The following is a 24,672-nucleotide window of genomic DNA, read 5'->3' as shown; positions in this document are numbered from 1 at the left end:
AAAAATTACCAGACCATTAGAAAACATGTGGCTTACAATCCCTGCCAGGGGTAAACAAAGCACACATGAAGTCTTTGCTTCAAATCAGATACTAATCTTTGCTTGATACAGGGTAGTGGGTTTCATTCTTTCAGCACAAGAAAGGCAGGATGGTTCCCAGTTCCCTCTAAATAGAAAACTGTTGTTCAAACAGTGGTGGAATACACTGGACTGACAAAGAGCCAGAAGCTTCAGTCAATCCATTGTGACCTGCATTTGAAACCAATTAGACACAAATACACACCCCCAATTCAAAATGGCTACAAAATTGCATGAAATTGGTTTCATATGGGCCTTTAGATTCACTGGTCTTGCACCCATATTGAGATAATAAGGATTTCTTTTTAGGAGCTGGTTTTTAATACTGGAGGCGTTTCTCCAAGTGCATTGCTGGAAGTGTATTTCTTGGAGAAATTGATGTTTGTGTAACTAGGCCTGTGTTAGTCCTCCTCTGAAAACAGACGACAACCAAACACTCCCAGAGCAGAAGGAATCTTGAGCCAAGGCTGACTATCAGTTCCGTAGAGCAAGGCTGATTGATCAGTTCCGTAGAACAAGGCTGGTTGATCAGTTCTGTAGAACAAGCTGTTTGTATCTCCTGGAATTCAGGAAAGCCAGAGCAGGACTCGAGCTCTCTGCCTGGTATCTGAATTGTGTTTAAACAACCAACAGTTATCTTTGAAATTGTAATGATAAACCCTAGTACTCAGTCCTTGGAGTAAGGCTCCCTCTGTAGCTGAAGCAGAATCATATCTTTGTTCCACACATCCTCTGGAAGAGGCTTTTATGCCCAGGGGCAGAGCAGCTCGTGGGTTCTGAGTCTGTGTAGCCCCCCAGTGTCCCCTGCACAGCTGCCAGAACCTCTTCTGTCAGCACAGAGTTATTTGTTTTGTTAAACAAGCTCCTGACAGCTTTAGAGAGATTATTGGTCAAGTAACAATGATTTGGGCAAATCTGAAGGGGGAGAGAAAACAGCATTTGCAGATTGGTCTTTTTTAATTGGGCAGCTGCTTCCTTCACTTATGAGAGCTCTGCTTAAAATATCTGATGTGATAGAGCATTACTTCAGTAGGTTCCAAAAGCACAATTCACCTGTCTAATGTTACTCAGGTGTGGGATAAGTATAAGTCGGTCTAAAGCCACAACATCACCATCACAGAGGTGCTCCTGTGGCATGTGTTAATAGTGTGGGAACTGCCCTTCCATGGATCTCATACTCCACTGGATGTTTTTGAGTCACTTCTGACTCAGGCCAGTGAAAGTGAGATCCAAATGAAGCCCAACACCTAAATCAGAACAGAAGCAGAATTCTCATCTGCCTGTGGTGAAAAAATAAACATTTTTCTCTGTTCCTCTGTCAATAGTCAGTGAATTTTGAAGGAGTATCACTGGAGACATGCCATGTGACTCCATGGGAAATAGCTGCTGTTGGAAGCAGGTCTCACCTTCCCCTGGCAATATGCAGGCTATGGAAAGTTGTGCTGTGTGATACAGCTCTTCCTTGTCATCCTCAGCTGTCTGAGACAATAAAATCCTGCTGCTACAGCTGGCCAGCAGGAATGGTCACACTCTGAGTGCCACATTGCCCAGGAGACATGGGACTTGTTTTGCATGAGTTGTTTTTGCTTTGAGAAGGATGACCTTGATCTTTCAAATGTGTTAACTGAAGATGCTCATTTAAATAGCTGTTAGATGAAAACTGTGTCTCACTGCTTCTCTTTGGGTAGTCAGTGGCCTGCTGATTGCACATAAGGTGTAAAGTTACTCCCTGAACTCCAGGTTTAGACATGTCCATGGCTGTTTTAAATGGTCACAAATCATAAGCAGTGCCCTGTTTTCCTGACACTGCTGTTGTTTCAGCTTTCTAGATAAAGATTTGGTTGTCTTTCACAAGGTACTTTTATTTTAGAAACCTTGGCCTGAGGCAGCATTCCCAGCTTTGCTGTCTCCACAGCCTGTTGGCTGTCCCAGTACAGTGTGTTGGAACTGCCTTTCTTCTCCTGCCCAACCAGGTGCTGCTGTTCCATGACCAGAATTACGGGATTCATTACGAATACACCATTCCTGTGAACTACACAGCTGAGAACAGGAGTGAGCCAGAAAAGCAGCAGGATTCCCTGTACATCTGGACCCACAGTGGCTGGGAAGGCTGCAGTGTGCAGTGTGGAGGAGGTGGGACCTGGTGGCACTGGCTGCAGGGGGTCTGGGAACACCAGGACACCTCAGAGGTGGCCAAAGCGAGGTGGAAATGGCCATGGGAAGGGATGTTGCTGTAATGAGCTCAATAAGCTCGTTCTCCTCAGCTCTCCCACTCTCATCCCGTTCCCAGAGCTGATTTTCACCCAGGCTTTTGGCAGCTCTGCTGGAGTTGCACCTGGCTCTGTGCTCCTCGGGTGGCTCCGGGTGCTGCCGCAGCTCTGTCTCTCCAAGCTCCATCACATTCTTGGAGCAGAGACTTCCCAGGTGTTCAGGCACATCCACCAGAAGACACTTCTTCCCCAGGGTGGAGCAGGGGCAGTGCTGCTGGCACAGCTCTGCAGTAGCAGAGGGAATGTGCTTGCAGTCCCTGAGCACAAAGCAGAGCTCCCTTTTCCGGCATCCCTTGGATGTGCCGAGACAGATCCGCTGAAACCCCGAGGGAGGTGATGCTGTGAAACCAGAGCTGCTTTGTCAGCCACTGTCCGGTGCATTCCCAGTGCTGGAAGAAGGGGGTTGTTCCCTAAGGAAAACAGATCATTTCCATGCATTCTGGCCAGTCTTCCTTCACCAGCAGACCCCGGGGTTCATGATATTATTTGACAGCAGGAAAGAGAGCTCATCTTCACATTTGCAGGCTCACTGCCCTCAGTGCACTGAAACCATTGGGGGTTTTTCTGTAAATAGAACTCATTTTAAAATAGACACTTTCTTTACTCATGCATTGAAATAATAATTTCTGAGCCATTAAGTCCTCACATGAATGAGTAAGAAATTTGGGGCTCTTTTATTTTTTCTTGCAAGCCTGCTACGTATTTGAATTAAATCAGTGTCTGCCAACATGACTCCCACCAGCAGTAGCTTGACAATTGGTCTTTTATTTTGGTTGCCAAGTGCTGTTACTACTTGTCCAAGCTGGGAAGAGCCTCTTCTCTTTTTCCCTTCCCTACAGACTTTTACCAATTTTTTATTTACAGAATTTGAGTTATTTTTTATTATCTGCTGCAAGTCATGAACAAACTCAATTTGATGCAGACTGAGGGTTGGAAAGAGGATCTGAGAAACCAGAATAATTAGCAGTGGGGCAAAGCCACACCGTGCAGGAATGGCATTTCTCTTACCACATCTGGTTGTTTCCATGCTGCTCTGTGGCACACACAGGGATAGGCTGAGCCCTGAGGGCCACATTGCAGTGTCCTGGTGAGACAAACTCCTGATGCACAGACAGTTTGTGTGACAAGTGCTGACTCCTCCTGAGACGTCTCCTCCCAGCAGGGTTTTTAAAGCAGTGCATCTGGAGGACTGAAAGAGGAGAAATCATTTCTTCTGAAGAGCTGATTTCAGCACTTTGTGAAATACCAGCAAGCCCAGTTAGACCCTTTGAAACCTCAGCCACTCCTTTTGAACCTGCCTGTCCCTGCCTGGCAGCAGCAGAGGCAGCTGGGCTGTGGGCACTGGGGCGCTCTGTGGCCCCAGCACATCTGTCTGGGGTGGTCACAGGGCACAGCCACCTGTGGAGGAGGAGCCAGAAATGAAAGCAGTTTCAGAGCTGGTTTCTTTGCCTTGCAGGAGAAAGGAGAACCATCGTGTCCTGCACTCAGCTCCTCAACAAGAGCATGGTGCTGGTGAACGACAGCGCGTGCCAGCGAGCCACGCGCCCCGAGCCCCAGGTCAGGAGGTGCAACACTCACCCCTGCCAGTCACGGTAAGAACTTCCAAAGGCACTGAAAACCAACATCCCCTCCCTTCAGGAATGGCCCTTTCCCAAAGCCTCCCCTGGTGAGCACAATGGCAGTGTCCATCAGAGCTGGGACTCAGCCCCAGTGAGCAGCTGAAATGTGCATTCCCTTGTGTTGGGCAGGGCAGTGTGCATTGCCTTGGACAAAGTCCCTGTGACTGGTGGCCAGCAAGGGCAGAGTCCATGCAGGCTGCCTTCAGGCATTGTTTGGGGATGGTTTGCTTTTCCTTTCCCCTCAGCTGCCTCCCTGGAGACAGCAACTGGCAGGATGAAGTTGGACAAGAGTACAGTGACTGCGTATCTAACCTTTACAGTGACTGCATGTCTAACCTTTTTTTTCCTGAATCAGCACAGAATAGGGTTAATTACCTGTCAAACAGTGCTGCAAAAAAACCTGAACTCAAGGAGTTGTGAGGAAACACATTTTAGGTGCTTTCCTCAGTCAGTGTGCTTTTCTCCTCAGTAGGAGTAATTAGAGATCTGATAGTAACAAGTTCTAAAAAGAGCTCTCTTTTTGATTTGGCAAGCACTTTTTACTGAATTAATTTTGATTTGATTTGTATTAAAAAAACGAAGATATTTGTGGCCAAAATGATAAAAGACGGGAAAGTAAATTAATTTGTTTGGGTTTTTTGCTAACAAAAAAGTTCACTCTTGCTCTGCAGTAACCTTTAGCATTGTAGACACTCCAGTTCTGACAGTAGTTAGAACATAAAATCAATTCAGGATAAAGCTGAACACTACTTAGAAAATCGTATGAAACCAACCTGCTGGTTGCTGCATCTTGTGTAACCAGACAAGGCAGGGAAATGCACCCACAAAGCTAATCCTCCTTGCAGAAACAATAGGGAAATGACAAACTGCACACTTCCTCCTAATTAGAGCTGCACTCTGATTAAAGTGCCCTGGAGCAGGGAATTCAGTGGCAGGTCATCCATCAGAGTCCAGGCTGGCTCAGGTTGGGGTTCCTGCCTGTTGCTGTACAGTATTGTGACCATCACACCTTTCAGCACTGAAGGTATAATGAGGTTCCCTGTGAGCTTCCAGGGGTGGAGAGCAGCCAAACTCCCAGTGGCTTTGAGGAAACCACTCTCATTTTTATGGAGAAGTTTTCTAAATCCAGTGATTGAGAAGTTTCCTACATTCTGTCATGTTAATCTCTCCAAAAGACAGAAACAAGAAGCATCTGCTTTTGTTTGTAGCCTGGCATGAAATATTTCTTCTAGTCACTGGGAGGAGGCTGGAGTGAGGCCAGGCAGGTCTGTGGAGGGATCCAGGTGGCAGAGATGAAGAAAAGCAACTTTAAAAGCCGTGGAAGGTGTGGGCAGCTCTGCCTCTACCAGCTGGGCAGCACAGGGAGGTCCTGGCCACGAGGTTTGTTCCAGCCTGAGACCCACAGAGCTGTTCCTGGGGGGAGCTCCAGGACCCTGAGCCCCTGGGGAATTCTCCTCTCCCCGTGGCATTGCTGCCTGTCCAGGCTGGGGTAAATCACACAAAACCTCCTGAGAAAGGAGTACTCTGTTGCTATATCCAGATTGTGTTCCTTTGGGGGATTCCTTGGATGTTACTCCAAGGTATCTCTGCTGTGTGGAGTTAGCAGGCAGTTTCCAGTGGAGCAGAGTCCTCCCCAGGAACAATTAGCTCTGGCACAGGGACACTCTCCTTGGTCCCTTTTTTCAGGGCAGTGACAGCAAACACCAAATGTGTTCAGTCCCCAGAAAGGCCACAAAGCTCCTGCTGGTGATCTGATAGACCACACTCCTCCCTCCCTCCGTGTAGACTACACTTTCACACTTAACATGCTTTTAACTGGAAACATTTTCAGAAGCACATTCTCTGTGCCTCTGTAGAATTTAAATTTCCACTTGGTTTGCCCACCCAGACATTAGAAATGCATGCTTAGCATATTCTCTGACCAAGAACATCTTAAAGAAACCATTCTCTTTCACCATGTCAATGCTTTTTTTTGGGAGCCCTGAATTTGTTTTAGGGTTTCAAGTAAAATTATTGTAGCATCTTGTTACAATGAGGTCCTTTCCCGTTTCCACCCAGACCTAAGCCCTTCACCTGAGTTCAGGAGGAGGAACAATGCTCTCCTTTCTCTGGGAAACCTGCTCTGGTTTGTGCATTTTGAACTACATTTCCACTTTTCCTTCAGGTTTAAGAGAATCACCTTACAGAGTGTTTATCTCTAGAGAAGGGGTCTCATGGCCAGCACAGGACAGGGGCAGAGGACACTCAGCTCTGTGGCACTTTTGGATTTGCTGTGAGATTTTAATTCAGTCCCACATTGTCCCTTTGTTTCCTCTCCCAGTCCATGTATAACCTGGATCACAAATTCTTTTGGAATGGAGTGAGATCATGTTGTTTAAATGGGGAAAAGAGGCTGTTGCTGTTGAGATTCTAATAAAAATTAAAAAATAATTGCATTATATGAAGTGATCAAGAGAAAAAAAGGGCATGTTATTACTAATAGTGTCTTTCTTCCAGCACGGTCCCAAAGTGCTTTTTAAATTATATATCCCTTTGAACTTCAGCCACCTCTTGGGAGAGCCAAATAATGTGGGGCAGGGGACAGTAGTTTGATGAGGCCAAGGAGAAGATCAGAACTCTCCAACTGCAGCCCAGCATCTGAGAAAAACAAGGCAGGATTTACAAATTGATTGGCTTACACCAGCATGTTTAAAAATTAAACGTCACAGAAGAGAACTTTCTGAAGGGTTTTGTTGAAACTGGCAAAAATAAAAGAATCTTTCATTCTTTATTATTGTTACTCTTTCACCTTTTAAAAAAAAATACACCTCTTTTTCTTCCTATTTTATTTTTTATGTTCCTTGACCCTCTTTTTCCATTAAATTCTTTACAGCTTCCTTTCCTGTCCCAACTGCACCCTATTAGCACCTCTTTATTCTAATCCTCTGCCTAGCTCTTGAGGTATTTTTCACAAACCCTGCTGTAACCAGATGGAATCTGGATTGCTGCATGTGCTGTGCACGGGCCCTTTGCAGTGCTGGGAGCACCAGCCCCAGCACGGCTCGGGGCTCACACTCACATCAGCTGCCCTTACTGAGAGCACAGGTGGGCCAGTGGCCACACAGCCCCACGGGGCATGGCTGGGGCTGCCAGGGTGGAGCTGCTCCCCTGCAGTGCAGGGAAGGGATAAACCCACATGAGATGTCCCAGCTGTTGGGCCATAACAGGCTGGGCACAAATGCTGTTTGTTCTTCTCCTCTTTGCCAGAATAGGTTGTTATAGGAGAGGTTGAGTTCCTTCAGGGGCTGCTGCATGTGTGGTGTTCCTACTCAGATGCTCAGCCAGAAATCCCTGCCTGCATCTAGTAATCAAAGTGGGGTTGGATTAAGGGTTGGACTTGATGATCTCGGAGGTCTCTTCCAACCCAACTGATTCTATGATCTACAGAGGACCACAGGAGACCTGAGCCCTCAGTTTCACTGTTTAGGACTTGAAAATAACTCCTGAGCCCAAGGGCTGGTTTTCTGTACCACCAGCAGGATGTTAGAGACTCCTTTCCACTAACTTGATTTTGCTCCACAGGCTCCTTCCCTCACTGGAAGGCTCTGCTATGATCTTGCTGTTCACGTGACTCAGGGTCTTTTATTTCCAGCCCTAATTACTCATTGTCATTTTCACCCTTTTTCCTGTGCATCAGCCCTGTTCCTTTGCTTATTCAGCATTTTCCCTCCCTGGCTCTTTGCCTTGGGCCAAGTGCCATGTGATACAGCAAACCACTGTATCTCCTCCTCCCATCATTTTTCTGGGCTAAATCCACTACTGTTCTTTAACTTCTTGCTGTTTTTTTCTTGGCTGCATCATATTTGTGGCTTACAGTCATTTGAGATGTTTTCCTCCTCATTTGTTTCAACATCTGAGCCCTCCCTTAGCACAGAGATGCCTGTTATTAGTCCCCAAGGCCACAGCCCTGCACTCCATGCTGTTCATTGCCATCCTGCCCTTGTTATTGCAGTGCTCAAGGTCAGTCACTTCTTCTGTGTAACATCCTGATCTCTTAAGGTCTTGACAATGCTTCTGGACTCTGTATTGGCAGCATTTTCCCTCATTTTTCAGCATTTTTCTTCCCTCTGTGCTGAGGTCATTAATGAACATACTGAATTAGATCAAATGCAAGACAGATCTCTCAGGAAGTCCACCAGTAACTAATCTGAATTCCTTTCATACCTGATACTCCTTTCCAGCACTACAGGTACCATATGAATTCCACAATTATATCCATGTTTCCCAGCATGTCACCAGTGCAGCAGAAGGAGCTCTTCACCAAACACTTTAAATCTCCCACGTTTCCTTTGTCTGGAAAACCAGTTATTTTAGTCAAAGAAATGCAGCCAGGGAGTTTTGCCTGGAGGAGGCACATCCAGCATCCTTTTACCACTGTGGCCCTGATTAGTGTTGCCTCCTCTCCCTTTAGTCTCCACCATGGAGCTGTGACAGTGCAATTTAACAGCCCAGGAGTCCAGAAATCAAAAATCAGTCTGGACCCCCAGTCTGGTCTGTTTGCACCATGTCTGTGTGTGTTCTCATTGCAGGTAGATGGGGAGAAGAACAGTTTTGAATTTGTTTTGTGTGGTGAAAGACTTGCCAGCAGTAGAATTTGGGGGTAACAGTATGATGGAAAACTTTTTGGGAGTATCAGCAAATTGCTCACAGGGCTGTATGGAAATTACACTGAACTTAAGGGCCATTTTGGGTGTCTCAACTGAAGGGACTGAGCTGGACATTTAATGCTTCCAAACGTTTCTGTTCTTTCATTAATGCAGTCAAGCCCTTCTGGAAGCTGTACAAGTGTTTATCATCCACAATGCTCAATGGCAATGAGATCAAACCTTGTCTGTGCCTGGTGCTGAGAAACATCTTTGGTGTGTGTTGGATTTGGTTACATGAAAAAAAAAAAGAAAGAACAGCCATGGGGAGAGTTCCAGATCATTTTAGCCTGGAAATCTGACATAAATAGCACTGTTGGCACCCTCTGATCCAGGGAGGCAGCACTGAGAGCTTGTTTTGAAGGAGTTCTCAAAGCTGGAGGTGGGATCTCCAGAATCAGTTGGAGATCATGAAATCCTGCACTGTGGTGGCTGCTCCTTGGGGACAGCAGCTTGGGGTGCAGGAGCCAAAGCCCAACTCCTGCAGAGCAGAAAGCCTGAGACACTTGTGGGCACCTCTGGGGAGGGGTAGCTGATGTCCTGCTGTGGCCATGTGTGGTGGGCCTGTGTGGTGATGGGCATCCCCACCCACTGGAAGGACACAAAAACCCTGCTCCAGGTTGTGGCCAGGTCAGCACATTCCAATTAATTAGCCAATTAGCCAAAAAGATGTTTTCGGGCAAATCCAGCAACTCAGCAGAACAATTGTGGTGGAGAACCAAGGGCTGGCTGGAGACAGAGTGTGGAAGGAGCAGGGCTTGTTGGCTGCTGCTAAATGCAGTTACATCAAATAATCCACGAGGACTTGCTAGAGCAGGAGTTAATTTGGGGTTAGTTTTCACGTGGAGTCATGAGACAGGTTCCTCAGCTTTGGTGTGAACACCCAGCCTGGCTCAGGGCACTGTTCCCCCAGTGCAGTGTTTGACTCAACATGATCATTCTGGTTGGCCATTGCCTGGTGTTAAAATGTGGACTGATCTGTGCTTTGTTTTGAGGCTCTTCAGGCCAAGTGCAGTTCAAAGCCACAAAAAAAGGATTAGCAGGATAATCCAGCAAAATATTTCATGGTGAAATGCACTCCTGCTGCTGCCTGCTCTTCCCAGTGGTGGGAGCTGAGGAGAAGGTGCTGTTTTCCTGGAATGGGAGGGTGTGGAGCTGGACACCAGGCACCCATCAAAGCTCCACCAGCCATGGGTGAGGGAAGGGGCAACTCACTGCAGAGACCTCTGGGAGAGCTGATTTTCTGTCCCTCAGTGTAGTGAGGCAGCTGCCAGGAAAAAGGGACACCCCCTCACCCCAGCCCCACACGGAATCCTCCAAAAACTGAGTGACCTGCCCTTTTTGGGACAGGAGGAGGGAGAAAACAATGCCTTCCATTTAAAAGAACTTCCCAAGGTACATCTGAATTATAAAACATTGTCCTATGACTGATCTTATTGGTGGGAAATTTAAAAAAAAAAAAGGTTGTCAAAAAGATAACCACTAAAGAAAAGAAAAGAAAGCTTTTTGAAAGTTGGCAAGTCTGTTAGCAGAATGACTACTGTACTGGAAAATTACTGAGCACTGTTTATAAAGGCAATCAGACAGGAATGTTAGTCTTGGAGTCCTACTTTCTACATCAGCAGCTGTATTATTCTACTAGATTCCTTGTACTTAAAAAAAAGCCTTCTGGTGACTGGGTGTGGCACCAACCTGTTCCCAAAACCCAAGAGTCACCTGGTTGTTTTGACCCCAGTGCAGCAGAGAGATGGGGGAGACTTTGAGGGGTGTGTGGGGAAAGGGTGATACAAGAAAATCACAAGTCCTTTTATAACCAGTGTTTTCTTGCTGCTACATAGCTGGACATGAGCTGGGTTTGATAGATGTGAGCAAAGCGTATCTGTCAGTTCCACAGGACTGATTCCCAGAAAGCTTTTTCCAATTCTCTTTGCTAAAATTATCCCATGTGAAACCCTGGCCCTGCTGCAAGCTTTCTGAGTTTTGCCTGACATCAGTAGGGCCACAGTTCCACACAGGTGCCCCAGAAAACTCACTTTGCAGGGACTTTGACTTGATTCTGCATCACAAACTCGTGCTCACTGGCCATGGAGTTTTCCTCTCCTGTGCATTAGTGCAACAATGCACATTAAACCAGAAGGTGTTCTATCAAATTTGGTAGAAATAAACCCCTCAGGTTGCAGGGCTTCAGATTAGGTTCTGTCACGAGTGCTTTTTGAGACTTTGTCTTATTTTGTAGCACATTTTCTCTGATAGTAGTGCAGGCTCTTAATTAGTAGTTGATATTAAGAGGTTTAATATCAGAAAATGATGTTTTTGCAAACATGTCTTTGGTCACATCTGAGCTATCACTGTCAAAGCAGGGAAATAAATGTCACTGTGGCATTGGGAAGGGAACCAAAGTATCCCAAGCCCTGCAGACAGTGATGGGATGTGTGAGGATGTCATGGATGTGTAGTTGGTGGCAGAGAACCTGCTCACAGCACTATTTCTGAAAGGCTCAAGGCAGAAACATGAGCTGCAATATTTACCCCAGAATATGGAATGGCTTTATGTTACAAGAGGCTACAAATCTCTGAAAAGTGACCTCATGTCTTTAGTGAACTCCCTTATCCCCATCCTTGATCCATTTTATCTTCATAGCATTTTTTTTCCAAATCTTCAGCTCCAAGCCCTCCTTTGCAGACATTCATCTCCCCTGGGTTTATGTACACAGGCTGTAGACAATGGGTTTTTTCCTAGAAAATGTGGGAGTCACAGCAAGTAGGTAGAGTAGATAATTGAAGGTTAATGACTAATCCAGACCATGGTAAGATCAAATGATGAACTGAACCTCCAAAAGATATTTCAAGTTTGCTCCAGGGAGCTGCCAGACAAATGTTGCCAAAGCAGATTAGAAGAAGAACTCCCAGTTCCTCAGGAGAGATACTGGGAGGTCAGAGGTTGAGGAAGACTCAGAAGACAGAGATTTAGAACAGCCCTCTCAGATTGCATGTCCTGCCCATCCCAGCTCTTTGAGGCTTTTGAAAATCAAACCCTTCTGGGCATTTTTTAGCAGGAAAGACAGCCACTGACTGGCTTAAAAGCTCATCACTTTGTTCCTGATCTAAGGCATCATTTAGCTCTCAAGTCTTCTGTAGAGGTAAAATCACAAAAAAATAATCCCACAGATAAAGCCATCCCTGTGGTTGTGAAAAAGATGAGTGTGTTTGTCACAGAAATCAGTGCCTGTTGGCCACAGGAGAGGCTCTCCAGGGGCTCCAGCTGGGACTGTCCTGGTCCCACAGAGGGCAGGTTATACCCTGGCAAACTGAGAGCAAACTGAGAGCAATTCTGGTGTCAAGCAACCTCTAAGATCACTTTACAGCTCAAAGTGTAACTGGAAGCCAAGTGCTCTGTATGATACACACAGGGCTCAGTGTACAGCATTAATTGGCTTAGTTAACAGGGCAGAGCCAGCTTGGGGTTTGGAGTTAGAACATTAATCATTTTTTACATTGTCAAACCCCTTTTTAAAAAAAATCCACCCTGTAAGTACTAAGCCTCATTTTTAAACACATCGGGTGTGTTCAAGAGGTGTAATGTCAGTGGAGAGAGGAAAATCTGCCTGTGGTGTAATTTAGTGGTAACCATAATGAGATACTATTTGTACATCACAGTTTTCTTCCACACTTCAGCTCCCGAAGGTGATGGGTGATCTCAGTGCGATGGCAGCACAGCACCACCCAAGAACCCACACACCTGGGAAGAGCTGCCCATTTCTCCCTGAGCATAACGTTTTATCCTCACCTTTCTTCTCTGGCTCCTCCCCAGGTGGGTGACTGGGCACTGGGGCCCCTGCTCTGCCACCTGTGAGAAGGGCGTCCAGCGCCGGGAGGTGACCTGTGTGTACCAGCTGCAGAACGGGACCTACGTCACCACGAGGGACCTCTACTGCCTGGGCAGCAAACCTGCTGAGGTGCAGAGCTGCGAGGGCAGGGACTGCCTGTCCATCTGGGAGGCCTCAGAGTGGTCCAAGGTAGGAGCTGCCTTAAGAAGAGCACAGAGCTCTGGGTGCACTGGCCTGAATCCAGGGACCTGCTTAGAATGGAGCATGGTCTGCTGGTGGGGCTGTTGTTTGCTGAGATGAGCAGTGAGGAGCTGAGCTTTGGTTTCCACACTGCATGAGGTATTAAGGCAACATTTAGATATGCTTTAGTAACTGTATCTTTCCATCTGAAAACTCTTGACCAGGAGGGAAAAACATTTCACTGACCTGAGGCCAGAAGCGTAGCAACCCACCAGGACTTCTGGCTCCATTGAAATGTGGCATGAAACAAATACCAGATTTATCCAGCAACTGCATGTTGCAGAGAATGTACAATCCTTGGGCCTCCTCCAGCCTTTTCTTTTGTGCAATTCCAGGAACATGAAAAAGCTGGTTATACTTTGTATAAAAGGTGCATCTCTGAGTAGTTGCAGAGTTCAGTTTCTCTTTCCCAGGTATTAGAAATGCATTTCTGGTGTAAATGCTGAGTGGTTTAGACAACTAGACTTGTTTTGTTTAGCAGCAGAGTGATCTGGGAGAGTGCCTGCAGTTCATGGCCAGGACCTGGCTGGTACTGGGCAATTCTGTCTGTACCTTGTGAGTCACAGTCCTTGTGGGATGTCCATGTGAGTTTTGATATTGTGTCTGTTGGGGTCATCTGATCCTGAGATCTTTTCACTCCTTGTCCGGCACTTCCAGCTCTCCCAGTCTCATTCCAGCCTGGCTGTGTCCAGCACGGCCCTTCCTGGGAAAAGGATTCCTTGTTACTCAGCCCTGTTTGAAACAGCAAACTCCTGTTTAAAACATTGTCAAATATAATTGTTAGAAATGTGCTTTAAAGTCCCAGGAGCTCAGGATGGCAGAGGAAGGGTGTCTGTTCACAAACACAGGGGGGTTCCACTGGGCACCTTCTGAACAGGGCCTTGTGTTCACACTCCCAGGTACTTCTCTCCTTTTTATGAAAAGTCCAGTTACAGAAGACTGGGAATCCATATTTGTGACCACAGAACTCATTTGCAAATGCACAATACTTTTAGATCATTTTTTCAAGGACCAGTTTACTTTTCCTTTGATACATTTATTTACCTTTTGTCGGGTCTGTAATTGCCCACTTGTGATTTTAAATTTGTTCTTCTGGCACATTTTTGCTGTTATGCAGCACAGTTGACTCCAGGACACATTTGATGCTCTGCCAGTGTGAACATTTTTCATACCTGAGACTTTCTTCATTGGTAATCACCTTATTCCTGGGCATTTTAAACTGATTTGTGGAATAAATATCACAATAGTGGTTTATAAATCAATTTTCTGATGTGTGTTTTTGAACTTCTTGGTTATACAACACAGTTGACCCCATTGATGTCTGGTCCCCAGTCAAAAATGTGTGTTTTCAAAGCAAATTCCAATGCAATCTTCATTGTGGAAAAAATTAAGTTCCCCTTGTATTGCCAAACACATGAGATTGTTTTGGACAAAGTACTGCTCAACCCATTTTTAATGACAAAAATAGAGACTGTCAGGAGAAGGTGAATGTTTCTACTGTTCAGGAACTAGAGTAGGAAAATTATGAATTTCCTTCAGAGAAAGGAGCAGAGTTGTGTTGCTTCTTTACAAAAATTCGTGGTATTTAACTAAGTATTTTGTTAATAAAATAAGACCTAATGATCTCAGGTGGGCACTCAGGGACTGCACATTTGTGGACTCTCTGTAAAATCTATATACTAAGAAATTCTTCATGAAAACAGATGACTCGAGGAAATAAAAAACACTCTTAAAGAGGGTGATTTATATGTGACCACCAAAGATCTGCTGGAAACCTTTTTGCACAGGCTGTTTTGTCTAGGAAAGTCTATGCAGTATTAATCTGTGAGTGGCTTCAAAGCTGTGGGAAGAACAAACAGTTGGTGTTTTTCCCAGACTTGCTTTTAAAACCCACCTAGAGATTTCTCCTACTGTGAAAACCACTCCCACTTCAGCTCAATTTACTTGGAGTAAATTGGATTGTTTTTCAAAGATTTTATATGTTGTGCTTTGTAGTTTGAGGTGAATGAGGGGACTGAGGAAAATGATGGATAATTCAGGGAAATCTGAGCAACTTGAGGCAAATTCATGGCTTTAAGGTACCATTTAGGGAGCTCCAGCCTGGGATCTCTGGCACAAGTTTTGCCCTCTGAGGAGCCCAGCAAAGCAGTTTGTGGAATCCTGGGAGAATCCATCCCTGTATCCAGCAGGACTGTGCATTGTGCTGCTTACAAAGATGTTCCACCCATGGGGGAGTTCACACATCACAGTAAATGAAGTGGAAGGTTTCCCAGATTTTCAAGGAGTCACTTTGTAGTGCCCTGAAGGATTTAAAGGCCTGTCTGTTTGTTTGCCAGCTCATAAACGCTTGTCACTCATGTCCTTAACCAGGGCAGCAGGTCAGAGCTGCCTGGATTGTATCTGTGAGATGCTTAGACAGGGCATGCTGAGATTTGTCCATTTGATGTCATTTCTATCAAGCTGATGCTTGTTTCCAGCCTGGACCCCCTGGATGGAGAAGCTTCTTGGAACACGTTCAAAAGACCTCACAGAATATCTCATATCTGCACTATTTATTCAGTGTTAAATCAACTGTCTTTTCCCTGCTGATCCCCCTGAAGGGGAGAGCTTGACATGCCAGAGGAGGTTAGTTTTTATCTCAGCTGGTGCAGAGATCATTTTTCCACCCACCTGTCCCCAGTGGCTCTGCAAGAAAGTTTCTCTCTCTTAAGCCCTGCAGTGGCAGGAGAGTGAAGGGCAGGCAGAGTGGGAGTGGGTTTGGGGGCTGTGGCAGCAGCAGCAGCTCTGGGGCTCCACTGCCAACCTGAAAACAGAAATCTGGGCTTGGTTCATGCCAGTGCCACCTTCCCACCTAGCACAGTCAGGGAAATCCAGATAAATTCTCCATTAAAACAGATTTTCCAGCCAACCTTGGGCACAGATAACAAATGGGTGTCCCTGCTCTTTAGGAGCTGCTGCCACAGACCTCAGGCACAGAAACGTTTGTGGCTAATCAGAAGGTTGGTTTGTCTGAGTCCTTCAGAATTCCCAGTGATGAGCATATGGCAAACCAGCAGGTGAAGGTGGTGTGTCATGTGAGAACTGGGATTTTGCCATGATTTCTGCAAACTGTGCCACAGGAGTGTGTTTGCAGCAGTGGGCTCGTGCTGCTGAGAGCTACAATTGCATTTATCAGCCCCATTTCTCACCCTGGATGTGTCCCGTGGTGCATCAAGGCAGTTCTGTGTTGGAACTCTCAGGCTGTGCTTTTGCAGTGTGAATGATGAGCTCTTAAACACAGGATTCAGTGGGTTTTTTCATCTGTAACACCAACTCTAGCAAAAAGCCAGCTGATGTTTTTCAAAGATTTTTTTTTTCAGAATTGCCATTTTTCATAAATATTTCATGAGCAGATACCATGATTTTCCAATTCCTCCTTTGTAAGTCTCTTGGATTATTGTGCTAAAATCTTAGGGATCATCAGTTTTCCCCAGTGCTCACAAACCTGGGTTACTAAAATAAAAGCTACAATTTCTCAGCTTCCCAAATCCCTGCTGTGTTTGCAGTGCTCAGCAGACTGTGGCAGAGGCATCCAGAAAAGGACAGTGACCTGCACCAACTCTCAAGGCAAATGTGATGCAGCCACCAGGCCACGGGAGGAGGAGGAGTGTGAGGATCACACAGGCTGTTACGAGTGGAAAACGGGCGACTGGTCCAAGGTAACAACAGATTTACCAACCACCATCCCCTGGGCTTGTCTTTCTGAGTGCAAAGTGCTCAGAGTTCCCTTGTGCTGCTTTCATTTGCAGTGTAAATATTTGGGAAGGAAGGGTTTAACTGGTTTTGGAAGTATTGTTGGGATTTAAACCCACCCATGATGCCATCTATCAACCACACATGGCAACAGAGGCTCATCAACATGACCCATTGAGTTTTAGAAAGATATTCTAAACAGGATAAAAATTACTATTAATTGTCAACTTAACCATCCAAAGGCAACACCTACACAAGGTTCCCACCACAGGTGGACTTGTAAAAAGCTGCTTTATGAACAATTTCAAAAAGCACACTCTGAACAGTTCTAGCAGATTGAATTCCATGGGAAAAGTTCATTAGCAGATCTTTTGGAGTGCAGGGAACTGAGGAGGTGTCCCTTGTCCACCCTGGACAAGCTACAAAGCAAACAGCAGGAGGTTGGTTTCCTTGAGTGTAAAAATGGTAAAAGTTGAAGAGTTGGGAACTTGGTCCCTGGGAAATTGGGAATCTCACAGGGGAGCTGTGGTGAGTTGTGCTGCCCTCAGATTAGCTGTGTGGAGGTGAGAACAGAGCTGGACTTTGGTCTTCCTGTCGCACAAGTGACTCATCTGGAGTTTGGGAGAAGTGTGGTTAAGCTGGACACTGCTGGGGGCAGGCACAGGGAGCCTCCCCCAGGGCCAGGGGGGACCTAAGTGCACTCCCAACTGGATTCCCTCCTCTCCCCTGGGCAGGTCCTGTGTGCAGAGCCAGACAATACACTCTATTGCCACAGGGGCAAGACTGGAGCTGTGCAGCTGAACTTCAGGCCAGGCTGGGACCTACACAGCAGAGTCCAGTCCTGTCCTAGACCTGAAATGAAAGACAGCCATGAGTTTAAAGGCAGAGCCAAAACCATTGGTGCCATCAGTGGCATCAATCCCTGAATGCAGTGGGTTAAACCAGAGCAGAGCCTGCTCTGTCTTCGCACTCTGCTCTGACAGCAGGACATGGTTGTGCTTGGGAAGGAGCTCACTCCCTGTCTGGGCTGTTCCTAAAGCATCCTTTACATTACTGACTTGGTGTCTGCATTCAGAACCTGAATTTCCCAGGAATATTGTATTCCATTTGGTTTTATCTTACCTTTCTAACTGCACTGCTCTTCAAAGAGAAAGCCTGCTCTGAGTTCTGGAATGTGTGGCATGTGCAGGACCCACTGGGATACAGTAGTTGCACTTGGCTTTCCAAGCACCCAAACTCCAGCAGGCAAAATCCAGGGAAGCAGAGGCCCAGGATGGGCAAACTGGCTTATCTGTGGTTGCATTTTTTGTAGGAATTGCAATTATTTATGTATATACCTTGCCATAGATGGATTTAGTGGTGTCAGTGCTGGAGAATGCAGGAAGAACCTGCCACATACCAAGTGTTTGTGGTTCTGCTGAGCCAGGAATTTCTATCACAAGTTGTTTAGAGCATTGAACATTATTTTATTCATAACCTGGCACCCAGAGCCCCTGCAAGCTGGCCAAAACAAACAGTCCCCTTGTGCTAGCAGGTGAAATAACATTATTTATTTAGTTATTTATTTGTGGAATTTTAAAGCATTTTGGCACGAAAATTGACCTGGATTCTCTTTGTAGGGAGGAATATGAAATAATTGTGTATTCAGTGATTGCATGGATTGGAAGCTCAGTGCTGTGTGAGTGGTTCCAATCTGATAAGGACCTTGGCTCTCTGCTGGGAGGGCTGCAATTGTGCCTTGGTCACAGTGATTGGGTGGTTGATGGATTTAATGTCTGCACGTGAGCAGGGCAGACATTAAATCACCTGTTAGTTGTGCTTCTAAACTCAGGATCAGGATCTTCCCTGTGCAGGAGGGCACAAAAGCTTTTATGTGCTGCATGTGTGTCCTTCTCCTGTCTGCAGGGAGCTGGGGCCAGGGCTCTGCTTCCCAGGAATTTCACCCTGTGTGTGAGTCCAGCAGGATGTTCTTGGACTTAGATTTGGGTTAGAATGAGCATTTAAATTCTAGACATGTTGGTTAATTCTGACTGAACACTTGGGTCACACAATTAGATTCTTATTCTCTGAGTAGAGGGGTAAAGAAGCACCACTGGATTGCTAGAGAAGGGTATGGGAAGGTACAGTTCTTAGAAGAAAATGGATTGTTCCAGAAACCCAGATAGCTGAAATGTTTGGTGTGGAATTCAATTCTTCACAAATCCTGAGAGGAGGGTTTTCATCCCGAGGATCCAGAAGCTTTAATGCAGGGCTTGGACTTAGGGGGACTTTACAGCTCTCAGCAACTCCTGCTTAAACAGCTCTTGCTTTGAGGAGAAACACACAGTTAGATTATGGTGAACTCTTTAAAATTCATCCTTCCAGGGCAAAATTCCATTGTAAAACATTTTTTCCCAATCCTGTAAAAATCACTGTGAGACCTTTGTGCTGACTAAGATGGAAACTTTTTCTATTAATACAAATTGATCTCAGAACAAGCAACAACTTTGTGCAATTAATTCCTCGTGCATTTGTTATTTATTGTTCAGAATCATCAGGGAAGCAAGATTTGACTAACAGTGGTAATTACCACAGATTAAAATAATGGGCTTTGATGCTTTGTATGCAAACAGCTTGCCTGGTGACTTGGCTTCTCATCCTTAATTTCCCAAACCAAGGTCCTTTGAAGACCTTGGGAAGTCATGTCAGGATGAACAGACTGTGCTGTAATTCTGAAGACAGACTTGTTCTAGTGCTGTTAAACTCACATCTCCTCTGCCCTGCTGACACTTCTCTTTTCAACCCCTTATTTCAAAGGCATATAATTATTATTTTTAGCATTCAACTCAACATTGGTTTTATAAGTTTCATAAATAAACTCTTCCTGGCCCCCAGGTCTTTGAACCAAATAGAAAGATGGATTGCACAGAGCAAAACCCACTGAAGGTGCTAACCCGAAATTATTCTTTTATTGTTGCCTGGATTCTTTAAATTGCAGTTCATTATATCATCCTCTTTTGTGTATGATGCAATATGCAAAAGAAAGTCCAAGCCATCTCCCATTCAGCCCTTTCTTCCAAGAGGAAATTCCACATCCAGTTTGCATTCACTTAAAGCAACAAACATCTCGTCCACTCCTTCTCCTTTGAAATAGTTCCTCCTTGTTTGAAACCCGAGCTGTTAAATGTTCTGCTGCTGGAAGCCTTTTTACATTTTGTTGTAGTTGTGCTGCTCAAAAGAACAAACACAGGTTGCTCAGTTTCCCAACACTTGCCTCAGACTCCCAGACCGATGAAAATGTGTCTCTTGATGCTTTAGCAAGACAGTAGTTCATTCTTTCATGATGAATGCTATTTCTGCTGACAGACCCTGTGTGCAGGATTCCATTGCTGCAGGAATGCAGGCAGGCTGTGAACAGAGGGTGGCTCTGGGGGTGGCTCTCTGGGACAGGACTCCCAGCCCAACTCTGCCCATTCCCTGCCCCAGGCAAGGACTCCCAGTCCAGCTCTACCCATTCCCTGCCCCAGGCAAGGACTCCCAGCCCAGCTCTGCACCATTCCCTGCCCCAGGCAAGGACTCCCAGCCCAGCTCTGCACCATTCCCTGCCCCAGGCTGGGCTGGGAGGAGCTGCAGGACTCAGGCTTGGCTCTGGAGTCGTGGAAAACGTGTCCCACATGATGTGGGATGCACTGCTGGCCTGCTGGGTGGAGATGGGGGTTTGGCTCCCTGTGGTGGTGGCACAAAAACCTTGTGCTGGAAGGTGAGCAGCACCAGGGCTGCTTTTCAGCTGCCCAAGCCTCCCACTGTGTCCTCAGCTTCTTGTCCTTCTGCCCCAGCAGTGATGGAACAGGGAAAGGAAGGCTCAGAGAGACCTTAGTGCTGACACAACCACCTGAAAGGAGGTTGTGTAGAGGTGGGTGCCAGGCTCTTCTCCCACACACAACAGGACCAGAAGAAATGGCCCCAACTTGCACCAAGGGAGGTTCAGGTTGGATATTAGGAGGATTTTCTTCAGTTGCAACAGGCTCCTCAGGGAAGTGGTGGAGTCACCATCCCTGGGAGTGTCCAAAAAACAGGTGGATGTGGCACTCAGTGCTGTGGTTTTGTGGGCATGGCGGTGTTTGGTCAAAGGTTGGACTTGATCTTGAAGGTCTTTTCCAGCCTTTGTGGTTCTGTGAAAGCACTCAGGTTTCCATGTGCAGGCCAAGGCTGCATTTTTTGAGTTCCTTTCCTCCATTTGGGCTTTAGACTCTTCTAGGGTATAATTGAGGAGGCAAGATTATATAGCAGGAGCAATTCTTCATGATATTTTTATGGATTTTTCTTCATTTCCAGTTTTACTTCATTGTCTCACTGTTTTACATGCCCCAACACCCTCTGGTTCTGCCCTGTGACTGAAGTGCTGTATTTTGAGCCAATAGCACAGAATGGTTCAGGGTTTATATTTCTTTACTATTCTCCTTTAAACTGGTGTTATATCAGGGAAGGTGGATTTACAAGCTCCATCATTAGCTCAGACTTCCACAAGAGGCATTTTCAGCTCTGTGGGTGGAAGTTTAAACATGCAGCTTCTGTCCCTCAGGCTACAGTTTAGCTCATTAACCTATTATATTACCCAGCCCAGTGAAAAGGTTTTTAGAAGAGGAAGGACACATGGAAGCTTTGTGGCCTGTTGGCTTTGCCATGTTTTCCCTTTGCAGTTCCAGAGGGTGCTCTGGGTGCACCAAGGCCTGTATTAATGTGGGGTAACCCAATGTAAATCCAGGGTGAGTGTCTTCCATTCTTCTCTGCACCCCCCTGGCCACAGCCAAGGACCTCACTCAGCACAGTGAGTGCCATGTCAGAGCAAAGCCAGATTCATTCAGGCCCTTCAGTTAATGCAGGATTGTGCCAGGGCCATGCACAGCAGGGGCTGAGCTGATGGACTGTGCAAAACCTTCAGGTCTTATGTAGGAGCCACCCCAGATTGGTGCTCTGAGGTGGAAATAATTATGTGGCACGTCAAGCTGGGCTTCAGCTGGGAGGGAAAGGAGAGGAGAAATCTTCTTCCACCACTTCACATCTTGTATAACCCCTCCTGGCACACCTTTCAGTGCATTCAGAAAGGTCGTACACTCCAGAAACTGGAAAGCACTGGCAAGGATCAGCTTGGCAAAGTGTTACATCCAACTGGTTTTGTTGCCAAATAATGTCAGTAGTGATAAAGCACATCTGAAAAACCACCTACAGCCACCTGCCCTCCCTGAGCATCAGGAGCTGCCAGTTCCTTTACAGCATTTTGCTGAGCCTGTGAAACCCTGGCTTTGCATTCTCATCCCAGGAGAATATTAACAATAGGCAGAGGAAAAAAACCCCTAATTTCCTATAAGAAAAATACTGGCTTTGTGCCAGACACTGAGGTGTTTCATACAGCAGATCAGCAGTCATTCGTCACAGTGGGTGGTAACAAGGATTTGTAATTGCACATTAATTGTTCTGGCAGGATTACAGCAGGTCTTACTCTCTGAGAGATGAAGCCCCAACCTTGCAGTGCACCAGGAAACATGTTGGAGTTTGGGGTGGGTTTTTTTCCAGAAATACTCGACAGTCTTCCAGTGCCAGGAAGGCATATTTTCCAAGCTCCAAATGATTGGGAACATCAACAAAATCCTCTATATGCCCCACTTTTAATGATTAATTCACTTTACATGATAAGAGGAGTAAATCAAGGACAGCTGTGGTTAGAGAGGTGTATTCAAAGCTGTTATAAATATAGAAGCAAAACTGCCCTTTGTTCTCACATTCATTACAAATTCATGGCTTGACCCAACATCTGTTCATGATAAACTATGGACAACTTGTTAATTCTTCATAAAGGTCCTAACTAAGTTCATCTTCTACCTTGGAGAAAATCATCTTTCTTGTTGAATTGAGAGCAAACTCTGCAGGAGGGGGGTGGTTCAAACTGTACTTGGCACAGCAGAGCTGCAGAGCCTTCCCTGCCACTTGCTCACTTTGCCTCAGCAAACAGCTCTGTGATTTGTGGCTGCTCCTGTGCCTTCTGCACCTCTGGGAGCTGCTCTGAGGGCCCCTCTGGGCACTTGGTGTTCTACAGAAAGTCAGAGAGCTGGATGGGACAGGAGAGAACCCAACAAGCCTTAGATTCAAACCCTCTGTTTGCCTGGTCATGACATGAGCAGGAGCCAGAGCATCAGCATGTCCTAAACCCTCACACTGCCCCATGGGCTGCTCCAGGGTGTGCTCCTGGTTGTGGTTCCCTGTGGTTTGTTCCTCTGGCACATCTCCACTGATGTGCCAACCACAGCCTTTCTTGCCAAGAGCTGATCTCCAAACACTGCTTGCCACAAAAGATGAGAACAGACAGCCCCAAACTGGGTATATCAGCCAGTAGATATATTTAATTTGCACAGAGCTGGCTCTCTAAGGTGAATCCCACCCCTTTTGCTCTTTGATTCTCTGTCCCCACGTCTGTGCAGTGTCTTTAGCTGAGGGCAGAGGTGTAAATGTTGCATGATGGAACCAAGACAAGCCTGAGCCTCTGCCCAGGCTTGGTCTGACAGCCATCCCCAGTGAGTGCAGCCCTGGCTGGAGACCTGGCATGGAAGGGAGGAGATGCCACCTGCAGTGCTGCCCATGGCATTCCCCTGGGCAGTGTTGGCTGCAGAAACCGAGTCCTGCCCATGCCTTGGAGGCAAAGGCTGCTCCTTGTTTTCACAACTCATTGCACAGCTCGTCTCTGCTGGAGCTCCTGGGAACATCCAGAGGACAAATTATTTTGAAGGTTCCTTAGTAAAGAGAATGTGCCACAAAAAAGCCCAGATCACTCAGTGTTTTGTTTGAAGTGGAGCACGTTCTGCCACAGTGTTACTGTCTCAAATTCCATACAGCCTCCAGGGATCCCATAACTGGAAGAGTAACTTCTCTTTTTGATATTTTTATTTAAAAGCCTTGTCCATTAAGTGCATTTTTTTGATGGAGAGTTAAAGCCTTCCACCAAGATCAGTGGGTTGGAAATGAAATTCCATCCTGATTATTTTACTCTTTTAATGTGAAAAAGAAGAAAGAATGAAAGACAGGCCTGTTCAGATATATTTGCATTCATTTTCTCTGAGTTACTCTGAGATGTTACAGTGCCTGGGATCATGTTTTTAAGAATATGAGCAGTGATAATTCACCATTTAAAGTTTGCAGGACCTCTCTGAAGAGGCTTTTCCCCTCGACTCCTGCCAGCACACCCTGTGTGTTCCTAGCAGGCACTGCTGAAATTCTGCAGTTTTTCCAAAAGCCTTTTGAGATTAATAATGGCTATTGAGGCATGAAGGTGACAGTCTCCCAGAACACCTTTAAGGAGCAATTAGTACAGTCTGCTGGTGGTCCCTGATTGCCTGTGCAGAGAGATGAAATGGAGTGTTAATTAGCACCGAGTCAGAGCCAAGTAGCTCCGTGTCTGGAGGATGCTCAGGCAGGACTGAGATGAGCAGCCTCTTGCTGAAGTCAAATAATCCTAAAGGAGTCCTTGGTTTAATTACTTTTTTTAATAAATTGCATTGAGGTAGCATTGATGATTAACTGCTGAATGACTAATAATAACTGATAATGCATTCAGTGGGGCTTCAGCTCCCAAGGTGCTCTCTCAGGCTCCCATGTGGGGCAGGACTCAGGGTGGGGCTTGAGCTCCTGGAGCCCCTCAGAGCCATTTTCCTGCTAAGATACTGTCACATCAGCCACGAGCCTTTGCTGCCAGAATTTATTTTCTTCCCATACTGACTCAGGAGGGTATGCTTTTTTTTGCTTTTATTTTCCTTTCTTTTTTCTTTTTTTTTTTTGCATTGCTAAATTAAACAAATCAGTCATTTCACAAAAGTTTCCAAAGGAAAGCTTGTTGTAAGCAAGACCAGATATGTTCTTTTACAAGGTCTGGGGTTCAAAAAGAACCAAAAAGAAAATAAAAAGGAAAAGAACAAGGAAGCTTGAAAAAACAGCTTACAGTTTGCTTTGGGCTAATGAGATCTTATCAGGGAAGAGACAGATATTTCTTTCTTTAGCATGATGCTGGTGCTTATGAAAGCAGATTACACACTGCTTTGCAGCTAGAACTGTGCAGTTTAAATCAGTGATCCTCATGAAAGGCCTGATGCTGAGGTGTGTGCAGCACTGGCTTCCTGAGCACACACATGCACATTATTAAGGGCTCAGGAATGGAGCAATTACAGGACCTTTGTCACTCATCTCAGATGCTGGGTTAG

At 45.9% G+C, this 24,672-nt stretch overlaps 1 protein-coding gene across 2 annotated transcripts in view; it reads left to right on the top strand.

Annotated features, from left to right (window-relative positions):
* ADAMTS17 (ADAM metallopeptidase with thrombospondin type 1 motif 17) overlaps positions 1-24,672 on the top strand; it is a 156,729-nt gene that overhangs the window by 120,138 nt on the left and 11,919 nt on the right. For both annotated transcript variants that reach the window (XM_071568731.1, XM_071568730.1), the window contains 4 exons: positions 2,052-2,211; positions 3,805-3,940; positions 12,460-12,664; positions 16,261-16,413. In XM_071568731.1, the coding sequence (XP_071424832.1) occupies positions 2,052-2,211; positions 3,805-3,940; positions 12,460-12,664; positions 16,261-16,413 (654 nt within the window). The remainder of the gene's footprint in view (positions 1-2,051; positions 2,212-3,804; positions 3,941-12,459; positions 12,665-16,260; positions 16,414-24,672) is intronic.

The sequence above is a fragment of the Pithys albifrons genome, chromosome 13 (genome assembly GCF_047495875.1).
Source record: "Pithys albifrons albifrons isolate INPA30051 chromosome 13, PitAlb_v1, whole genome shotgun sequence".
NCBI classification, from domain to species: domain Eukaryota; kingdom Metazoa; phylum Chordata; class Aves; order Passeriformes; family Thamnophilidae; genus Pithys; species Pithys albifrons.
Note: the sequence above shows the minus strand (reverse complement) of the source record. Positions and strands in the feature narration are given on the sequence as shown.